Source organism: Emys orbicularis, chromosome 14 (assembly GCF_028017835.1).
Source record: "Emys orbicularis isolate rEmyOrb1 chromosome 14, rEmyOrb1.hap1, whole genome shotgun sequence".
NCBI lineage: Eukaryota > Metazoa > Chordata > Testudines > Emydidae > Emys > Emys orbicularis.
Window position 1 is genome coordinate 18,286,995 of NC_088696.1, and position 21,356 is coordinate 18,308,350.

The 21,356-nt window shown below is 41.4% G+C and overlaps 1 protein-coding gene across 1 annotated transcript in view; it reads right to left on the reverse strand.

Annotated features, from left to right (window-relative positions):
- NAE1 (NEDD8 activating enzyme E1 subunit 1) overlaps window positions 1–9,654 on the reverse strand; it is a 28,352-nt gene extending 18,698 nt beyond the window's left edge. The window contains exons 1-9 of the mRNA XM_065416476.1: window positions 9,520–9,654; window positions 7,755–7,858; window positions 7,609–7,669; window positions 6,503–6,533; window positions 4,616–4,687; window positions 4,179–4,258; window positions 3,222–3,331; window positions 2,641–2,750; window positions 279–341 (exon numbers count right to left, since the gene is read on the reverse strand). Coding sequence (XP_065272548.1) covers window positions 279–341; window positions 2,641–2,750; window positions 3,222–3,331; window positions 4,179–4,258; window positions 4,616–4,687; window positions 6,503–6,533; window positions 7,609–7,669; window positions 7,755–7,858; window positions 9,520–9,575 — 687 coding nt within the window. The 5' untranslated portion in view covers window positions 9,576–9,654. The remainder of the gene's footprint in view (window positions 1–278; window positions 342–2,640; window positions 2,751–3,221; window positions 3,332–4,178; window positions 4,259–4,615; window positions 4,688–6,502; window positions 6,534–7,608; window positions 7,670–7,754; window positions 7,859–9,519) is intronic.
- Between the last annotated feature and the right edge of the window lie 11,702 nt (window positions 9,655–21,356).

Consider the following 21,356-nt stretch of genomic DNA (forward strand, 5'->3'; position numbering starts at 1 on the left):
CGTGTCAAAGTTAATACACATATATTTGTGTTTCAGTAAGTGGTAAAGGAAACATAGGGTAAAAAACAAACCAGACACCTTTCAGTAGTTACAGGCTTCATTCAGTGCCCAAAAATAAATCTTTGGACACTGTTCAATGTGGTACTTTTTATCACCTGTCCAAATCTTTTTTACTCCCAAGTGATCTAGTTTGGAGTCAGATGTACTTTCATTAAAAGCCTACATTAGAAATACTGGATGCTATATGTTTGATTCATGATAAGACATTATCAACATACCTCACTGTACCATTTTGCTAAATACTTTGCTACAATCACAATCCATGGAGTGTGACTATGGTCCTGCAATCAACAAACAGAAAAAAAAATCTGTAATGGACATAATTCTGAAAGTAGTTAGAAATAGATTATTTCTTTAAAGCTGACAGCTTTGTATGTTAGATTACCACAGTTTTAAAATCCTGTAATATTGAGGCACCATAGGAGTTAAGAACAACATTTCTGATTCAGTAAAGTTTCCTAGTTTTTGACAGCAATGCCTGTAATATTATGTAAACAGATTCTGCAATTAAATGAAATTTCAAGTAAGTTTGTCAGGGATGGGATGGTGTCCCTAGCCTCTTTGCCAGAAGCTGGGAATGGGCGACAGGGGATGGATCACTTAATGATTACCTGTTCTGTTCCTTCCCTCTGAAGCACGTGGCATTGGCCACTGTCAGAAGACAGGATACTGGACTAGGTGGACCAGCTATGGCCATTCTTATGTTTGTCATATCTCAAATAAATCTTAAGAAGGGGGAGCAAATAAATACTAATTGTCTATAAAAGTTATGATGTGCTCAGTTTTCAACTTTTACAAATAACCCAGGAAATAATTTGATGGTCAAAAATGCATTATATAGTTTAAAATCTAAATCTGAGAACTGCAAATTGCACAATTATTTAGAACTGTCCTGCATGTGGATTGAATAATTTTAATTAAGTTTAAGCCCTCTTCGATCCAAAGGTCAAGCATTATCATTAGGGTAGTGACCAGATGTCATACTTTTGATAGGTTAGGGCAGGAAAAAGGAGATTAGAAATATAGACCAGCCCTACAACAGGAAAGCTAAAGGTCTTTCTTTTTCATATTGCAACTCCCCCTGTACTCTCTTTGGAAAGTAAGACCTGCTGCTAAACCTGTGACAGGAGCATGAAACTTGCATTTCCACCAGTGAAAGATTTAGGCCACACCTCACTGTTTAGAATCTTCCTCCCCAATTTACATCTTAAAATGCAGACCAATTCATACCCCTAGGTTCTGTCAGTACTCACATATACTATAAATATCAAATACTGAAGCAGTTTTTATTCTTGCTGTATTTCTTGCATTAATGTAATGAATTCTGAAATCATGCCAGAAGAAAACAGGCATTTTTTTTGACTAATTGACCTACCAGGAAAATCTTCACACTGATCTCAAATCAGACTCCATATATTCTCGATATATCAAATGGTTAAAAAATATATATATTTAATGAGCAGAAACATTCAGAGATCTGGCTTCTGCCCCAAATTGAATGATCCAACAAGGATTTGACCAATTTGCAGAAAGTAATTTTTCAGAGTTCTGGAATGCCTAAAGCACCATCAGGGTGAGGGTAGAAACTTCAAGTAAACGAGTACCTGGCCACTTACACTCAAGAAGGACAAAACCTTGTCTCAAGTATTGCTGAAGAATGTGCAAGTTAGAGCTCTGTGTAAGCTCGAAAGCTTGCTCTTTCACCAACAGTTGGTCCAATAAAAGGTATTACCTCACTCATCTTGTCTCTGCACAATATCAGTCAGTTACCTTTACCTGACTGGAAAAAATCATTTTCCATATGGATTATCTATTTGTTTTCCTAACTGCTCAGGCGCTACTCATACAGTAATCCGATCCAAAGTTTATATTTTTTAATTTGTAGCTTTGGGATTTGCTGTTTGAACTGAGGAATCCAGACAATCATTGTCAAAAATCCTTTTTTCTTTCCTCCTTAACTGGGGATGGCCACACCGCACAGAGATAAAATAGAGGGCAGTGTGAAATGGTGGTTTAAATTTTACCTCTGCACTCTCCTAATCTTGGTGCTGCCCTGTGAAAGTCATTCTATCTGCCTTTAAGATGCTCTAATTTGTACTGGGTTGCAAAGACCACAGGGGTCAAAGACACAGCCAAAAATTGGCATGGCACAAGACATACCAGCTATACCCTCTTTCCTCCTCTAGCTATAAAGGGGACAAATTATGCAAGAGACTTCACACTGGCTCTGTGCCACCAGTTACCATACTTTTATGGCCAGATTACACTAATCCCACCTAACATAAGGAAGGATGTTTCCCAAAAACGTGGCTTCAGAATGCTTACTATGTGAAGTGATGTTTACAGCAGCAGAGACAAAGTTTGGTATTTTAACTCACGATTAGCTTTTGCAATAGCCAAATTCACTAAAGGCGTCAGTTAAACTCTTAAAAAAAAAAAATAGGAACCTTTGGCTCCAATCCTGCAACCATCTCTGCACAGGTAGGGCTCTGTGCAGGAGGAGAGACCCATCCGCATGGAATTACTTGCAAGAACGGGGCCTATTTTGAATGTGTTTTAGAATGCAAGTCTCATGCCAACCTTTTTTTCCATATGATCCAAGTCATAAGACTGCATATGTTCCCTCAGCTCTGGAAATGGGTTGTCCAGTCTCAGATCTTCTAATGCATTGTCTGGATGAGATTCCACGACTGCCAAAGAGTTACACAAGATAATTTAATTTGAAAGATAAACAAGACAGATTGTAGGCTACAAAACATAGCAGTAAATATTCAGTGCTTGGGTATTTAGTTATGCGAGTCCCACTAGCATAATTACACATTAATGGAAGTAGTTCCTCATTGTAAATGTATTCCATAATATAATGCAGTATAGTATTGGACAAAAGTCTCCCATTTTGCTTCATCATCAGGTTAATTACTTGTTGCATGCAATTTTCAGTAAGTCATTTCCACGGCTAGAATGATTTTTAGGGTGGGAAATTCCAACTGCAAATGCCAAGGTTATTAACTAACACTAAATACTTCACAAGATAAACATGAAATAGTTCTTTAAATATATAAATGTCATCTACATAAACACCACAACTAAAACGTCTAGAAAAGAGCTTTCAATTCCACCTTTAGATCCATCTAAGTCTAATTTCTAAAGAAATCTCTTACCTGGATGTTCTTTAATCATAATTCTCATATAGCCAACTAGTCCATAAGTCCTACAGACTAACAGAGGGATGTTAGAATTCCAGAGAATTTCAGCTAAACGCACCAATATACTGAAAATAAAAATAAAATGACTCTTAGAACGTATAAGAGATAATCAGGTGTGCAACAATAATTTAAAAAAAATACACTGTTTCCCACATGAGAGAGGCATTCAAAGCTAAAAATATAACATGATCAAAATGATGTTATAAATGCATATGAAATAAGATCAGAAGAGATATTTTAAAAACTACAGCAAAAAGACATTACCAGATAATTTATAGCCATTGGCTCTTTAACGTTGCATTGTTTTCTATGGTCCCAAACTTTTAAAAGATCAGTTTAAAAAAAAAAAAAAAAAAAAAAAAGAACATAAAATAACAATTGGAAAGAAAGATCAGTTGGATCCACAAATTGTAAAGTAGAACTCCTAATATACAGTCCTGACAAAGTTTCTGATAGAGCCACATGGAATTCTTACTAAAGTAATGTGTGGCAATACAATTATGTACACAGTTAGAAAAGAGGGAGTTGGATGGGTGATAAAGAGACCTTCATGAAGACTTGAAGGTATCACGGATCCCATTACATGTGAGGCCTCAAATTAGATGACTAAACTGACATAGCTATGGTGGATTAGGAAGAACTCCCTCACTAGAGAGAAGGACTCAACATTTAAGTGAATTTGAAGACTGTGCCTAACAATGAGTCAATACAAGAACTTTAAAAAAAAAAAGGTGTATTAACATACAAAAGGTATAATGAAAATCATCATCATAAAGCTTTCCTGTCTATAAATGTTGCCTATGACAGCAAAAAGGGCAATGTTGCTTCACATAAATTATATTTTCCCATAATAAAGCTGCAAACAAAACTGTAGTTGTAAGAAGATTGAAAAAAATCTGAACAGGACTCTACCTTTCTGATAACTGGGTTGCAACCACTAAATTAAACCGACAGAAAAATGAAGGATCATTGTCTAGAAGTTTGTCTGGACTCTAAATAAAAGTAAAAAAATATTCACATATATTGGAACATAAATTTTGCTTTATCTTAGAAAGACACAAGCATATCAAAAGTTAAAGCGAACATATGTATTCAACACTGGAGTTGGATTCAAAATGCTAGATGTGGCTTCTGAATCTTTATTATCATTAAGTACAAATGTTATTTACATATATACATAAATGAACTTGACCCACATTATTTGAGATCTTATTTCCAGATCTGTATTACCATAAATTCTTACAAATTTATCTGTATCTGTAATTGCAGTGTAACTAATGACTTTATTTTATCATACTTTGCCATGCACTTAAACACCAGAACGTGGATAGGAATTCAAGGATACAAACCTCTTCCACAAAATTTCCTGAAACATCGTTATTTAATTCTTGTAAGAGCTCTGTGGCACTTTGGGCTCGGTTCTGTTTTAAAACAATTAAAAATATACACCTGTTTAAACATACCTATAATTTACACGTTGATTTTGTGTTTTACATACCTTACCAGTAGTATAGACGCCGTATTACAAGTAAGTACATTATGGAGTATTGATATAGTTCAACTATTTCAAACCTCACATTCATCTTAAAATCACTATGTAATAGCAAGGATTTTGTTTGAGCCAGACTGTACTTTACTTTAAAAAAATAGTCTAAAAATGGAAAACTGTAATAACTGGCTTATATCTAATTTTAAAATCACTGTATGGGAAGCACCGTAAGCTCCTGATGCAGCTTTCTTAAGCACTGCTAAGTTAAAAGCTAAGCAATCTCTAATGAAACTCAGAGCAGTGTGAGTGATGGCAAGAAGATATTGAAGTGAGAAAGAGCTACTTACAATGTGAGAAGGAAACAGCAGAAGATGAGGCCAAAGGATTGGGGAGGGGAGAAGAAGAGTGACACAAGGGAAGATAAGCAACAGCACCTACTAGCGGAATGGTGAGGACAATCCTCTAATAAAACCCATTCTTTGGTCCTAACCATTCTTATAACCGCTATAGTTCACCAATATCCAAGATTGGAGCTTATTTCACTTATCGTATATGTTAATTAACTTTAGGTAGATGGCACAAACCCAACTAACACTAGAAAATGCAAGTCAATGTTCTTTTAGATAATGTAGGTTTCCCCCCATTTTAAATCTTTTGTAAATAATGGTTTTACAAAATCTTTTCTACTGATAGACTAGAAACAATAGTGATGAACAGAGACAGAATACAACTTTTAAGGGTTTTTTTAAGTTAATAAAACTGCCCCCTACTCCCTCTCCACTCAGAATTATTGATTTATCGAAGTTTAAAAAAAAAAAAAAAAACACAACACAGAAAGTAGTAAGACTCCGTATTACCTCCTCCATCCCTCTCCCCACTCTAGCGCACACTCTCCTCCTCCACTCTCACTGACATTGAACATCTTCCCGATTCTCCAGCTCTTCCCTCTGCCTGAGTGACCATTCCATCTCCTAAGCTTCCTAGTCCCCTCAACCTCTCATTTTCAAGAGGTTTATTCCCCTCCCAATTCAGCTTTGGTCTTTCTCATCTTAAAAATTCACCATGGGTCCTGAATCCCCTTCAGATTATCATCCACATTCTCTTCTCCCATCTCAAACAATTGTCTACAACCATCATCTTGAGTTTCTTTCCTTAAGTTCCATTCCACACCCAATTCAGTCTAGCTTCCGTCCTCATTATTCCACTGAAACTGCTCTAACCAAGGTTTCTAATATCTTGCTAGACATAACACAGGCCTAGTGCTCCTTTCCCATAGACATCTTGAGTCCCTCTGACACAGTCAACCATATCCTCCTCTTGGAATCTTATCCTCTCCTGGTTGTCTTACTACCTCTTATGGTTCTTTCAGTGGGTCCTCATTCACCTCCCCACCACACACTTCAGTTTTTGGTGGGGGTCTCCCAGGGCTCTATCCTTCCCTCCCTTCTGTACTTGATATCGTTTTTTTTATTGATGACAAATCCACCTGTCCACCCTGGCCTTGTCTTCCTCCATCAAGGTTAAGTCACAGCCAGTCTTTTCAACATCTCCTTGTGGGCATCCAGCCACCAATTTAAACTCAACATGGCCAAAACTGGGCTTTTGTTCCCACTCATCTCCTGGAGCTCTGTTCTCCTCACTCACTACTACAGAAGAAAGGAATTTTTTATCTGTGTACGTCTAACTTCCATTTTATACACAATCACTCTCTCAATATACTTACAAACCGTGTTTAATATCGCTTTACCTGGCCAATACTGCTTCTTTGTAGAAAGAAACTGAGAAAAGAGAGACAGTAGAAAGTGACATTAATAATATCTTTCACAAAACCTAAGCTTTTAAGTTTCCCTACAGTGCAGAACATATTATATAGCTTCATGCAGGAAAAAAGAAGTCCTTTAATATCTATTTCCTTCAATTATTAATTTTAATCACATCTTTAACATGACTTCTTTGAAAACAGTCTTTTTGAATCTTGTAAAGTCAGATTTTTAAAGAAGCCTTATCCCAGTCCCTAAGGCCCTACAATCTGCAAACTCTGTAGCACATGCAGAATTTCACTCTCCCAGTGAGGAACTCATTGCAGGTGAATTTTCATCCTGCTAAATTCTCCATGCAGAGGGATCCCTATGCTCACAGAGCCCTTCTAAAGTCAACAGAGCTTCATGTGGGCACAAGAGTCTGCCTGCACCTTACAGGACCAAGGCCTAAGTTATTACCATTAAATAGCTACACAGAGTCCACGGAAGTTGCATTTTGATGTACATTTACATATATTGTTTTATTTATGTAAGGGTTTCTATTCTTTCCCTAACTGCATGCATTTTTCAGGAGTTATGGAAGCATACTGAAGGAACAGCACTCTGCTTCCTTCTCCAGAGCTGAAGAACTCTGTGTAGCTTCAAATCTTCTACCTTCCACCAACAGAAGCTAGTCTAATAAAAGATATTACCTCACCTACCTTGTCTCTCTAAATAAAAGTGGTAAGTTTTGATGACAAAACAGTTTAAAAGCCATGAAACTATATTTAGATATATAAAAAAGTTCGTGGAATCTTAAGTCACAGTAGGAGAGTAAAATATTCACTACACATCCTTGGTGTGTGTGTGGTTTTTTTTTAGAATATGGTCTTTCCAACTAATGCATTTAAAAATTGGGAATTTCTTATTAATTGCCCTATTAACACAAAGTACATTTCACAACTATTCAAAAATCCACCCCCCAAAACCAGCTTGTTTTGAGCATAACTTCTACAGTTACAGAAAGTTAACCATTATTTTTAAACAGCACATAGTAAAACTACTGAAACCTTATCACTGCTGAACTTGTGTAGAAAACTGATAGTAAACCTACTTATTTCCGACATCTTCTCCAGTGACTTGATTCCCATCAACAATCGTAAATGAGCCAATACCTTGAAAATAATACAGTAAGAAATATGCACTCTTAATTATTCAAACTGAAATTCTTCCTAAAATTTAGGATTGAAATTTATTTACCTGGTAGTACTAAATTTTTGAGGATTTCAGTTCCTGTGGCTGTTGCATTTATCACACAAACATGAGCAGCTTCTAAAGCTTCTTGTCCATGATCACCCCACAACCTACAAAACAAGAAAAACAGAAGCATTCAGAGGAAAAAGTAACTTGTGGTAACAAATACAGTCTGAATGGCAGTGGGAATCTGATGTCATAGTCCATGTGGTTTAGCATACCATTTCTCCATACACTGTTAAGTAGTATATCTAGGAGCATGATTTACACTGGGAGTTTTGTCACTGACTTCAGTGAGGCCAGGATTTTACCTTTAGTCCATTCAGATGTGGGGGGGAAAATGTCTATGGAGAAGACAGAGGAAAAGATTCCAAACTGTCAAGCAACAGTTAAAACCATTCATATTGTCCTGTGAGACTTAAAAAATAAACTCCTGAACTACTGCAAGTGTTTTCAGGCAGTGGCTCGCAGACATGCTCCTCTTTCACTGCTGAAGGTTTCTGTCTTCAAGATGCAACACATTCTATATGGTGACCCAGTACAGATTTTTTTTAAGCTGTTTCCAAAGGATTATTTGGCCAAACTCCCAATTAGCTTAAACACCTGCTCTGGGTTTTTGTTTTAAAGACAAATTCTAGCCTATATGGCTGCAGAGATAATTTCCAAACATGAACCAAAAATGTTTTCCTGCAGACCGACAGCTCTAGCACCTCTGTTGCTATTCAGAGTAAAAAAGGTATGGAAGAGTCTCATTAATTTTCACTGCTGTTACGTGGAAACTAGTGAGCAATGACTTTCTCAAGAATCAAGTCATTTTCACCCCAGTACAAGTTTATTAAACTCTGAGGATAAGCAGACACTGGAGCTACTGACTGGAGAATCAGACTCAAAAATGAAACTGGGGGAGGAGTAAAGTAGCTTAGTTTAAGTGATATGACAGGTAAATAAGCCCTCCCCAATTTGCAGCCTTAACAGTGTTTTTTTAAACAAAACCTTTTGAAATACTGACAACTGTTCAATTCCCACACTCTTTATAATACCGATTTAACTGCTGACATAAAATGGATTTTTAAAAGAATCCAATTATAAAAGCATGAAATATGGACATCGTCTCCAAGAGTTCACTAATGAGCACTATTTGGATTATAGAAATAAACGAGGCAGTCTGGACACTTGTGATCAGAGCTGGCCGAAAACTGCCTCCCCTATGCCCCAATTGGAAAACGTTGAGTTTCCAACAAAACCATTGAGTACCAAGACATTTCAGCCTTCAAGGGCTTGTTTTTCCCCAACAAAATCGTTTTTCACAAACATTAACATCCTCAAACCCCCAATTTTTCCCGAGGCCAGTGTGTGAGCGTGACCAGCCCCCTCCACAGTAATACCGCCCCCTGTCACAGACAGAGCGGTGAGCCGACCTGCCCACACCCCCTCCTCTCGGGGACACAGGGAAGCCGCCCGGGGCCAGACGCCCCAGACAACAGAGACCCCAGCCAGCGGGGGCCGGTCACTAGCCAAGCCGTGAGGCACCTCGGCCCAGGGCTGCCCGGGGAAGGCGGCGCGCAGGGCCCCACAGCCTGGTACCGCGGGCCCGGCAGGCGGCTGAGCCGGTTGCCCAGCAGCCTGCAGAGCCGGTTGCCCAGCAGCCTGCAGGGCGGCCCCCCAGGAGAAGGGGGCGGGGCGCTGCGCCCCCAGTGGTCCAGGCTGTGGCCCCACCCGGCCTTGGGCCGGCCCAGCGACCTGAGAGCCGGCCGGAGGCAGCCCCCGCTACCTGAGCTGCCGGTCGTATTTCTGCTCCTTCATGCTGAGCCCGCCCTGCTGCGCCATGGTGCCGGGCCCTCCTGGTAAAACAACTGAGCTTCCGCGCTGCCCGCTCTAGGGCACCGTCCGGATTGGTCGCGCTGCTGTCACTGAGCATGCGCGATCGATCTGGACATGCTCAATGACGCCTGCTGAAGGCACGGCTGTCCCTTTGCCCGTCTCTTTGCCATCAGGATGGGCGGAGTCTGTGCAGAGGGCAACACGTGCGTCCAGAGGAGGATAAAGCCCCTGGGGCGAGAGGAAAGAGCGAGCACACAGGCAAAATTAAGGGAAAAGTGTGGGAGAGAGGGTAGGGTGAGGAGAGGGTAGGGTGAGGAGATACCCTGCTAAACATATGGCTGGGGTAACCCCAGGATAGGGAGAGTCTGAGGGGATAAAAAATAACAAATTGAAGGGAACAATCTTGGGCTATACACAGGGCCGGCCCACAACATTTTGGCACCTGAGGCGGGGCGCTCAAATGACGCCCCCATGCCCCCTCGCTTGGGCCAAAACTTTGAAAGGTCTTAATTCTGCCTTCTTCCTGTTCTACTCCTCTCATGGTACTGCTCTGCTACCCACCCCAATAAAGGAGAACTAACAACTTAAAATGCCTTGTTCAAAAATTGTAAGTAACACTTAACTTTCAAACGCCTGAACAGCAAATGTAACTTTTCTTGTCTGCATAGTAAACACTGGCAGTTTTATCTGTTTGAATAATCAAAGTGGTGCTTTCCGTGCCTTCTTCATTGCAAAGATTTGAACTGCTTCCTGCTGAAGGTCTACAGTCTGGGCCAGCTCATGCTCTATTGTGATGGTTGCAAGGCAGACCAGCCTCTCCTGTGTCATTGTGGAGCATAGATGTGTTTTTTATTAACTTCAGCTTGGAGAAGCTATGTTCTCCACTAGCAACTGTTACAGGAAGTGTTAGAAGTATGCGCAGAGCAACAAAAGCATTTGGAAAGAGGGTGGTTATCTTATTTGTGCACATATATTCCAGAACAGCCTTTGGAGTTGATCCTGCTGAAATGTATCTTGAACGGGCTTTCAGTTCATCACCTAAATCACTCGCATCAATATTGTGTATGTCATCATGTGTCAACACTGTCTCTAGTGCCCTGCATTGCTGCTGTAGGTTTTCTTCAGGTACAGTGAGGAGTTTTGGAATATCATACAATATCCCAAATATACTGCTGTGTTCCTTGAGCTGCATGAAACGTTCTTCAACTGACTGTATTGCACAATCTAGCACCTGGTTAAAGAATTCAACTTCGAATTGTTGTTTGGGGTCTCTTATGGGATTATCCCGTGCCTCATAATCAAAATGTCTTCTTCGGTGACTCTTGTATTCTTGAATGGGTGGGAAAATAGCTTCAGTGTAAAGTTCCTCTGCCAACTTCTGTGCACTCTTCAGAACGTTTTGAAATCCCTCATCTGACCAGTAAGACTGTAGGTATGACTTTGCTTTGTCCACTTGTTCCATTGCTCCAGATATATCAAGGTCAACACCTTGGAGTTTCTTGCTTACAACATTTATTTCAAACAGTATGTCATGCCACAACACTAAGCCACACAGATATTTGAAATTATGTATGTTTCTGGTGATTCCATTTCCCTCTGCCACTGTTCTCCCATGAACAGTTCCTGTCATAGCATTATCCTCCATAATGGCATCATCTATTTTCCCAATTTGGTGTTTGATAGGCTTTATCACCTCCACTCGACTTTCCCATCGTGTGGCACTCAGTGGTTTCAGTGTCAGAGAGGATGTTCCCAGATGTTGCTTCAAAATTTGCCATCGATGAGTGGATGCAGAGAAAAATACATAGATGCTTTGAATTACATTAAAAAATTCAGCAGCCTCATTAGAAGCTGATGCTGCATCACTGACCACCAAGTTCAATGAATGAGAACTGCATGGGACAAAAAAAGCTCGAGGGTTGAACTCTCGGATCCGTGTCTGCACTCCTCTGTTCTTTCCTCTCATGTTGGCACCATTATTGTGGCCCTGACCTCTCATGTCAGCTATTGCAATTCCCGTATCTTCCAGTTTTTTAAGAAGCACATTTGTCATACCAGCTCCTGTAGTATCATCAATGTCAATAAATTCTAGAAAATGCTCTCTGACAGTCACCATTGCAGGGACATTTTCACTAGGTTCTGTTGTTGTTATAAAATGCACCATTAACGTCGTTTGTTCCGTATGGCTGATGTCAGTTGTGCAGTCCAGAATAACAGAGTAATATCTTGCTGACTTCAGATCTGCCACAATCTTCTGTTTGACTTTTGTTGCCATTAACTGTATGATCTCATTTTGAATTGTTTTTCCAAGGTAGTGGTGTGTGTACATTTCTTGGGTGGTGACTCTTCTTAGATGCTCCTGGAGTACAGCATCAAACTCAACTATCAGCTCCACAATTTTAAGGAAGTTTTCATTGTTTGGCACATACAGCTGATCTGAAGTGCCACACAGTGCTAGGTTTTGGGTAGCAAGCATTCTCACAATGGCAATGAGCCTTTTCAGAACATTTTGCCAGTAAAGAGACTCTGATGCAATCTTCTCTTGATGCTGATCATCTATGGTGGCCTTTAACCTTAATCTCATCTCAAGCTCTTTCCACCTATTCCACCATGCTCTCTGGTTATTTACTGCCTTCTCATGGCATGCAGGATTTCTAGCCAGATTTTTCCAGTCCTTTGTTCCTGCAGAACCCAATGTGGCTGGAACATTAGACTGGAAGAGTTTGCAACAAAAACAGTATGCAGCATTCTGGGTTTTTGAGTACATAAGCCATGGCATCTCCACTTTGTCACCATTGGGGATTTCACGCCAGTAATGTGTTGGATGGAAACTTCTATTTTCATTGTCTTTGGGAACATGAAGTTTTTCACTTGCTGTGGCCCATGCAGTACAAGGAAGTTCCTCAGGCTACTGCTCAAGTGGGTCCACAGTCCTGGATCATCTAGACTTAAGGAACTAAACTCAGCAGCAGCTGTTTCTTACGCCTCCACCGCACTCTTCTCCGATCTACACTTTTCTTCAGGAATGTGCATGGTTACAACCATTTGAGATGGAGATATGGATGCTGCAGTAGCTGCCAGGTCACCTGCACTCTGACTAACTGGAAGATCAGGCATCTCCTCGCCACTCACATTCTCACTGGGGCCAGAAGGCTCACCGTGAACATTTGTGTCTATATCAGAGGGGTAGCCGTGTTAGTCTGGATCTGTAAAAAGCAACAAAGAGTCCTGTGGCACCTTATAGACTAACAGACGTATTGGAGCATAAGCTTTCGTGGGTGCCGCAGGACTCTTTGTTGCTTATTTGTGTCTATGTATCTCAGGAGAGCTCCTTCCTGCTTAGATAGAAAAGCTTCCTTTGCTTTCTTTCTTTTTCTGAATGCTGCCCCAGAGGGGCGTTTTCTTCTTTCACTCATGACTGCTGTTCTGTGCCAGCTATAGTGGCTCTCAACACTCAGTTGAAAGGGACAAATAAGCAGGCTGGTAGCAGGGCCTGAGTGAGGGGAGATATCAGCATCTTAAGGGCCTAACTGGCTCCTACTACTTCAGTTGACTGCCTGTTCTCCTCAAGTGGGTTCAGGGAAGCAGCAGGAAACAGGAAGCTCCCTGAGAAGCTGGTATTAATCAGTTCAGGCTCCTGGGGGTGCTGGACAGGGCCGGCTCTAACTTTTTTGCTGCCCCAAGCAGCAAAAAAAAGCGCCGCCCCCGAGCCCCCCCCCTACGAGCGCCACGCCGCGCCCCACCGAGCGCCGCCCCCCCCGCCGAGTGCCGCCGGAGCCCCCCCCAGCGCTGCGCCCCGCGCCGCCCCCCTGCCGAGCGCCGCCGAAACACCCCCCCCCGAGCGCCGCGCCCGCCGCCGGAGCCCGCCGGAACCCCCCCCCCCCCAGCGCCGCGCCCGCGCCGCCCCCCCACCGAGCGCCGCGCCGCCGGAGCCCGCCCCCCCCCGCCGAGCGCCACGCCGCCGGAGCGCCCCCGCGGAATGCCGCGCCGCGCCACGCCGTGCTCCTCCCGCCGCCCCTTACCAGGTGCCGCCCCAAGCATGTGCTTGGGTGCCTGGTGCCTGGAGCCGGCCCTGGTGCTGGAGAGGTACATAAGAGGCTCCTCCTCCTCTCTCTCCCTGCAGCTCCTGCTGCTTTCTGTTATTCCCTCTCACCTTTTCTCCTGCCTGCCTGTTATGTCTCTTGTGCCCTCCTTCCTCCAGCACAGCACTCCACCATCTCAGTGCATCTAGAGCAGAGCGAATACATATGCACCAGCAGCAGACACAAATTTCTACACTCTGGGTCCTAGTGGCGCCCCCCTCTTCCCCCCCCCCCCAGTCTGGCACCTGAGGCAGCTGCCTCAGTTTGCCTCATGGTAAGGCCAGCCCTGGCTATACATATGTTACCTAAAGCATTCAGGTGTGAGTGAGCCCTTTATTTTGCGTGTTTGTTTCAGTGTTACAAAGTATTAAAAGCTGTGGGTGGGTCTTTAAAATCACTAAAACATGTCTTATGTAATTTATGAACCAGACCCTTTGCAAAAATAAGGTGTGGGTGACAGAGGGCTTGTGTTCCTCAGTAGATGATCACTTTTTCAGTTCTCCATCCCTGGAAGGGATGGGTGTTAAAGGGGACAATGTAGCCCCGTGCCTAGATAAGGCAGCTCTTCTCCATCTGAAATAATGTACTCAGCTGCCTTCCTTCCTCCTCCCCCTCCCCTGAAATGTTTCATAATGATCATACACGTTTTTGGTGCTTAAAAGAAGTCCTTGTCAATTTACATAGGTATAATGTGTCTGCATATAGCCTCATAGTTCACACATTTGTCTGCTGGTCATATGACTTCCCTTTTGGCGAGAGAGGCAAAATAACAGAATTATAACTTATTTTGACATGGCTATATATTTATCTTTTATAGATAATATTAACGATTCAAAGGTAAAGTTAATAATTAACTCTTTGAGTACTAAGGAAACATAGCAGAAGCTTCCTGAGGAATTGGAGGCAATATATTTGATACTTATTTTTATACTTTACTTCAAGTTTTAGTGTGAAATTTTTGATAAATTTGATTTAACAAAACTGTAAGAGAATATGTTCCTGATGTAAAAAACCCCAAAACAAATAAAAATAGCACATTTGTGCACAAGCATGTTAATATTCAGTGATAGCTTCACAAGGACTACTCGATTTCTAAGAACTGACTCTGATTAAACGCTTTGCTGAACCTAGGCCTATGACAGTAGCATGTAGTATGACTACAAATGTGTGACACTAACAACAGGATGGGCATAAGGTCGGGCTCATCCTAAAAGTATTCAGTGTCAAACTTCGATTATTTTTAATATATAGCTGTGATGAATTTTCTAATAAATTATTAGTTTGCAGAAAGGTATTTGGAAGATAAAAATATGTACAAAGGGGACACCACGCAAAAGACCCTGAATTTGTATAAAAAGAAAAAGAGTAATTCACTTAATTAATCAGATAAGAACTTTGTTAGATATTTTTAATGAAGATAGCGTAGATGGGAAGGTAAACAGGATGACTGGCATTATGTCATGTATAGTTCAGTGGTATACGTCACAGGTTTGATGTTATACATGAAATGTTTTGCTTATTGCATGAATAATAGGCTTAGTTTGTACAAACTGAAAAAAATGTTTCACATTGAAAGAGCATTGAAAAATAACGGGAAAAGGGTATAATTACCAGCATACAAGGACCAGATTAAGACAACCAAATGTGAAAAAAATTGTTACTTTTGTTTTTTGAAATGACATCCATGAATAAGTTCAATTTCTGTTTTCATAAAAATCATTTAAATAAATCATATTGATTTTGTATTCTGTGTGGAGAACTACTGCATGTATTGCAGCTATATTGACTTCCAGAATGACAGTGAAGATGGGATGATGGTGAGAAACAAAAAAATTGGGATATGTGTATACAGACTAGGGTTGCCAACTTTCTAATGGCACAAAACCAAACACCCCTGCCTCGCTCCCTGCCCCGCCCCTTCCCCGAGGCCCTGCCCCTGCCCCACCCCTTCTCTGAGGCCCCGCCCCCATTCACTCCATCCCCCCTCCCTCCATCATTCATTCTCCCCCAAACTTACTCACTTTCACAGGGCTGGGGCAGGGGCTTGGGGTGTGGGAAGGGGGTGAGGGATCCAGCTGGGGGTGTGGTCTCTGGGGTGGGGCCAGAGATGAGGGGTTTGGGGTGCGGTAGAGGGCTTCAGGGTGGGGCAGTGGGTTGGGGCGCGGGGGGGTGAGGGCTCCAATGGGAGCTGAGGGGTCAGCACTCAGGGTGGGGTCAGCGCACGGAGCCTCCCTGGCCGCCCATGCACCTAGGAGCCGCAAGGACCTGGTGGCTGCTTCCGGGAGTCCTGCGGAGGTAGGGCAGGCAGGGAGCCTGCCTTAGCCCTAGGTCCCCGCTGCGCCACCAACTGGACTTTTAACAGCCCGGTCAGTGGTGCCGACCGGAGCTGCCAGGATCCCTTTTCGACCAGGCGTTCCGGTTAAACACCGGACACCTGGCAACCCTCCTACAGACATAGCCACCATGGAATAACCTAGATAAGGATCAGGCTTGTGGTAATAATTTGATATTAATAAATATTTCATGTACAGCTGTAATCTTGATTACAGATTAGCATAGGGGGAGCTGGTTGCAATACCTTTATTTAGATTGCCTAACACTTTCCCTTTATTGTGATCTTTTCCTTAAGGAGGTCTCACACCTCCATTGTTTCCAGCAGACCTTTGATACTTGATAGGGGATTCCCCTCAATATAGAGAAGTGCCCTTCCTTTGTCCTGTGAAATTCCATTCAGATTTATTGAAGTGAGATAGTATTAAAAGTCACCATTTCCCCTCTCCCTTCCATTCCTCAGAAAGATTTTGACAGCCTGCCAAAATCACTGAAGTTTCCAATGACAGGCTCATGCTACCACCAAACAGCAGCAGATACTGCACTGAGAACACTTGTGAGCTGCCAGAGCAGCTGTAGCAGGAAGGGGGAGGAGAGAGTTGGGCTTCCCCTCTCAGCCCTTTCCCTGCTCTCCCAACCCCGCATTTGGGCCCCAGGGGGGCCCGCACAGGGCAATAGTTCCCTCATCTTTGGAGGGTGGAGGCAGCAGCAAAAGAGAGCCAAGCTGAGCTGCTCCTGGAATGCCCCTGGACTTAGCATAAGGCACAAGCTTCCCATCTTCCTCCCTGGTGGCACCAGCTTCCCCAACTCCAGGAGTGGGGGAGAAGGAGCTGAGCTTGGTTCCTCTTGTAGCTCTCTCCAGTCCCAGCACATGGTACCAACAGCCACCCAGGGCATCACGTGAAGCACGAGCCCCTCCCCCACACACACACACCTGAGCTGGGCAGTACTCCCCATGCCCACCCTCCGGACTCACCCCACTCTGGGATAACAGCCTTCTGCTGCTTCCACCTAATGTAGTTATTCCTGTAGCTCAAGTGAAAGCAGTCTGAGCAGTAGTAGTAAAGGCTACGGGTACATACCAGGTAGGTGGTGCATAATTAGGAGTGGGCTGTTACAGACACATAATAGAATTGGTTATTACTTGTGTCCTTAAAACACCTAGGAAATTACATACAAAAACTATGTTAAAAGAATGTTATTTAGGTCTGCAAAGTCAAGCACTCAAGGGTTTGGAAATGCTAGCTTTATGATTGCCAGGGCAACCTTAATGTCTGCAGCTGGATGGGAGGAGGAGCTGAGGAAGAGTCAAGAGGTAGCTGGATCTGCTGAGTTGGGAGTATTTGTTCCCTGCACACCGCACACCTCTACCAAGCTCCTCCCACTTAAGTAGATGCTTTTCAGAGAATTCCATAAGTAGAGCCCTGCGCGGATACAAAATTTGTATTTGCATCCAGTCCGCAAACATGGTCCGCAGATATCCACATCCTCAGATATAAAGTGGATATCCGAAGATTTGCAGGGCTCTAGATATAAAATTTGGATCCGCATCCATCCATGATCTGCAAATATGGTCTGCGGATATCCAGGTCTGCTGCGAATATAAAGAGGATATCTGCAGATTTGCAGGGCTCTATCTGTAAGATTAACTAATCTTACCAAGTTGTCTGTACCTCTGCCCCTTTTTCCACAGTATTTTCCGATTCCCTCTTCTTCTCTTCTATATTGAGTGAGAGATATGTACTTGATACATGAACTGGACCTTACACTCAAATAATAATGTTAGAACTCATTTTGATTGGGATGCAGTAATACTGTGGAAAGTTTTGTCTCATGTTCCTTTCTGAAAGTTTCCTATTCTGCCATTCATTCTCTTTATAAAACGTCTATATATTGTAAACCCCAAGTGAACCTGCTGAAATTGAACAGTGGGAATGATGGGAATGGATTGTATTTTGGGTTTACACATGCACTGTCTTTTATGGTGTCATACTTTCCCAGATAATTACCATGAGAAAAGTGCGGTTGACTTCACTGTCTGAGTTATTTGTCATGTAATAAATTATTTGCTGACACCAGGACCTCTTTTTGTTGAATATTATAGTCATATCCAAATGCCTCGATTCTGCTAGGGGCTTCATGTGGGTGGACCCCAGCACCCACACAGACCCCACTGAAAGCAATTATTGAAGCAGAAGGATAATTTTAGTTTTTAAATTTCCTGCTTTACAGCAGGTGGGTTATATTAAATTGCACTGAACCACTTGGAGTATTTGTTTGATGTATTTTGAAGCTATGTCAAGGGCACCTAAAACATATGGATAGACTCCCGGTTTTTGTAATTGCATACATCTGAATAAATGCACATTATTTAAAATATACACATTATTTTAATAATATGGAAATTAATTGAAGCTAAAATTACCCAGAAAATTAAAACCTAGTTACTCAACAGAACAAAACAAAAATAAACAGCTATTCAGTTTGCATGGTAAATCACCCATGTGCCCTGAACCTGCAGAAGCCTACATATGTGTTTACCTCTATGCTCTGTCAATAGCCCCATTGACTTTAATGGATCTACTCACAGTACATGAAGTTAAGCACATGCATACATCTCCAGAATCAGGGCATTAGACTAGTAGCCATGACTGTGGACATCCCTTTAAGAGCACAGTAGATTCTAGGACCCCACATATGGATGCAAGCCTTTACTATCAAGTCACCCAGATGTTAGGAGTTTGAACACTGTGTAAAGATGCAGAGGTGTTTTTGCTGATTTGTGCTAATAGGTGGATCTTATTAATTCCAGCCAGGATTTAAGAGGGATTAGAGTCCCCTTTTAATGCAAACTAAGTTATGATAGTTTGCATGGAAAAGATTAGAAATAGCTTCGTTTGGGGAGAAAGTCTTGGCTGATTTATGTGTTGCTGTTAGAGTAATAATAAAGCCAAACCCGAGGAAGGGATTTCAGGGTGTGCCTCCTGAAATCAGAACTCTACTCGCTCACAATACCTTTTAAAGCATGTCTTGCAAATTATAGGAATATGGAGGGTAAAGCAATAACCTAATTGCTTAATCTCTTTGGTAGTATGTTTATTTATTTATTATTATTATTTTATTTTATTATTTTTGCTGTCAAGATATCTTATTTATGTCATGGTCTTGTATAAAGAAAATTAATGGTGGTGTGGAATTATCTTTCAACTAAGCAAAGTTTGCATCTCAGTTGGGGCTTACCCTGTAGGTCCTTTGAGTAGAGGAGTAGAGGATCTCCCACTGAAGTTGATGGGAGTTCTGTGCGCAGAGCCTTGTGAGACTGAGCTCTTGAAGGTTGTAATTCTAACTTTGCAAACTCATTTCTGGACTCTGACATTTATGTTATTCATATTTCTTCAGAACTCTCACTCCAGTTTTCCATATCAAATTTCTAAAACATTAAACATCAATATGAATGAGAGAAAGGTCCTTTTTCTGATGCCCACATTTAGGAAACTGTAGTTAGGTTATAGCAGTAGAGGTATTGTACAATACATGCAGTATCAAGGACATACTGAAAATGCCCTAATTATTATAACACTGAAGTTATAATTGTGAGATCACTCTTAACACCATCATTAGACTTTAATGTAACCATGTTCTCATATCGTAAAAGTCTCTCTGTGGCACCAATACAAATTGTAGTTGACAGACCAAACTATCCCATCTTACACTGGTATGAACCATGCTTTTTGCAAAAAGTACCAAACAAAGATGCGACCTAAAACCTGTTCATTCTAGCCAATTTGTTGTCCCATAAAAGGTATCACATGGTAGATTTAGTCTAATTCAAGGATACTATGTATGAGGGAGCTGTTAAATATCCACTGAATTAAAATATACAACCGTGCAATTATGATTTAGAGTTGTATATTGGATAGATGATTTACTGCAAGAAAATATAGTGCTTCCCCTTTTTTTACTTTGCTAGTTTCATTTTTCTCAGGCTTTGTTTGCCAAGTCATTGTAAATTTTCCCTTCTGTTGAAACTTCAGTGACTATTAAAATATTTGGCATGTATATGCTGTTTACAGAAATCAAATCTTGACTTATTTCGTTCTTGTTATCTGGTGTCTTTGTACAGTTCCCTGTTATCCTCAGTGATCAAACTGATTACAAATTATAATCCCAAAGAGTTACTTTTTCATACATTGTTTCAACACACGCACACACAATTTAACTATAGCTCTCAGTCAGAAGTGTACTGCTACAATGGTCAAATGTTGCTTGCTTTATGTAAACCATCCCATGAATCCAATAGAACCTTCATATCTTGGCTTCCATTTCTTCCTATGCTACTTTTTCCTTCCTTTCTCTCCTTCACCGACTCCTAAGTCTTTTCCTTCTAGCCCACCTATTAGAATGGCTGCCTAGTTAATATATGTCAAGCCCCTTCCCCTCCTTGAAATCTCTTCTGAAACCTCAGAAATCTTCAGTGAGGCCTACCAGCAGTAGTATGTGCCCACAACTTATTTTTAGTTGTATTGTGCCAATATATCGCTTTAGAAGATTTATCAGCTTTTAGGGGCAGGGATCTGGTTTGGTTTGGTTTTGTCATTTTAACAATGTTGCCAATTTATGATATTTGGGATTGGGAGAGGGGGAAGGTGTCAATTTGTGATATTTGGTGGTGGATGATGGGATGGAAAGGTTAGGGTTAGCTAACCCCAGCTCCTGAAATCATATGATTGCATGAGAATCTCAACGTTAAATGTTTTAAAAATTAGTATCTAACTTTCATGGTTTCGGATAAAAGCTTGACAATGTGAACCCTAAGCCTCAGACATCAGAAGACAAACGAAAAGACCCCAAATTTATTAATTTTTTAAATTTCATGAATTTTAAACTAACCTCATGCTTTTTGGGTGATATGACTTAATTTTTGAATGCTTGAGGTTGGCTATATTACTTTCTATTTAGAATGTATTACATATTTTAAAGTTCTGTGTGCAGTTCTTGTACTATAATAAAAAATCTACTAACTAGTTAGGATTTCTTTTAATTTACACATAAAATCCAAATATAACCTTAATATAACTATTGCCTAGAAACTGACAGCATCAATAATTGCAGTGTAAGGGGAGAATGCACTATCAGGATAAACTAGATACTGTTTCAGGAACTTGAGGTGCTTGCTGGTTCTCAAATGGTGAGCATTTCAACATTTAATCTGCTCTGATCTAATGTATTCAAAGGTTCAGAGGGTGAACAGCCTATATCCACACTGATAGTACTTCTGCAATATTTTGTTAATATGCAATGAAGTGTCAACCACATCTATAGATGCATTAAACAAAAAAGGCACTTGACACCCTGTGATGGGTTCCCTCCGGGG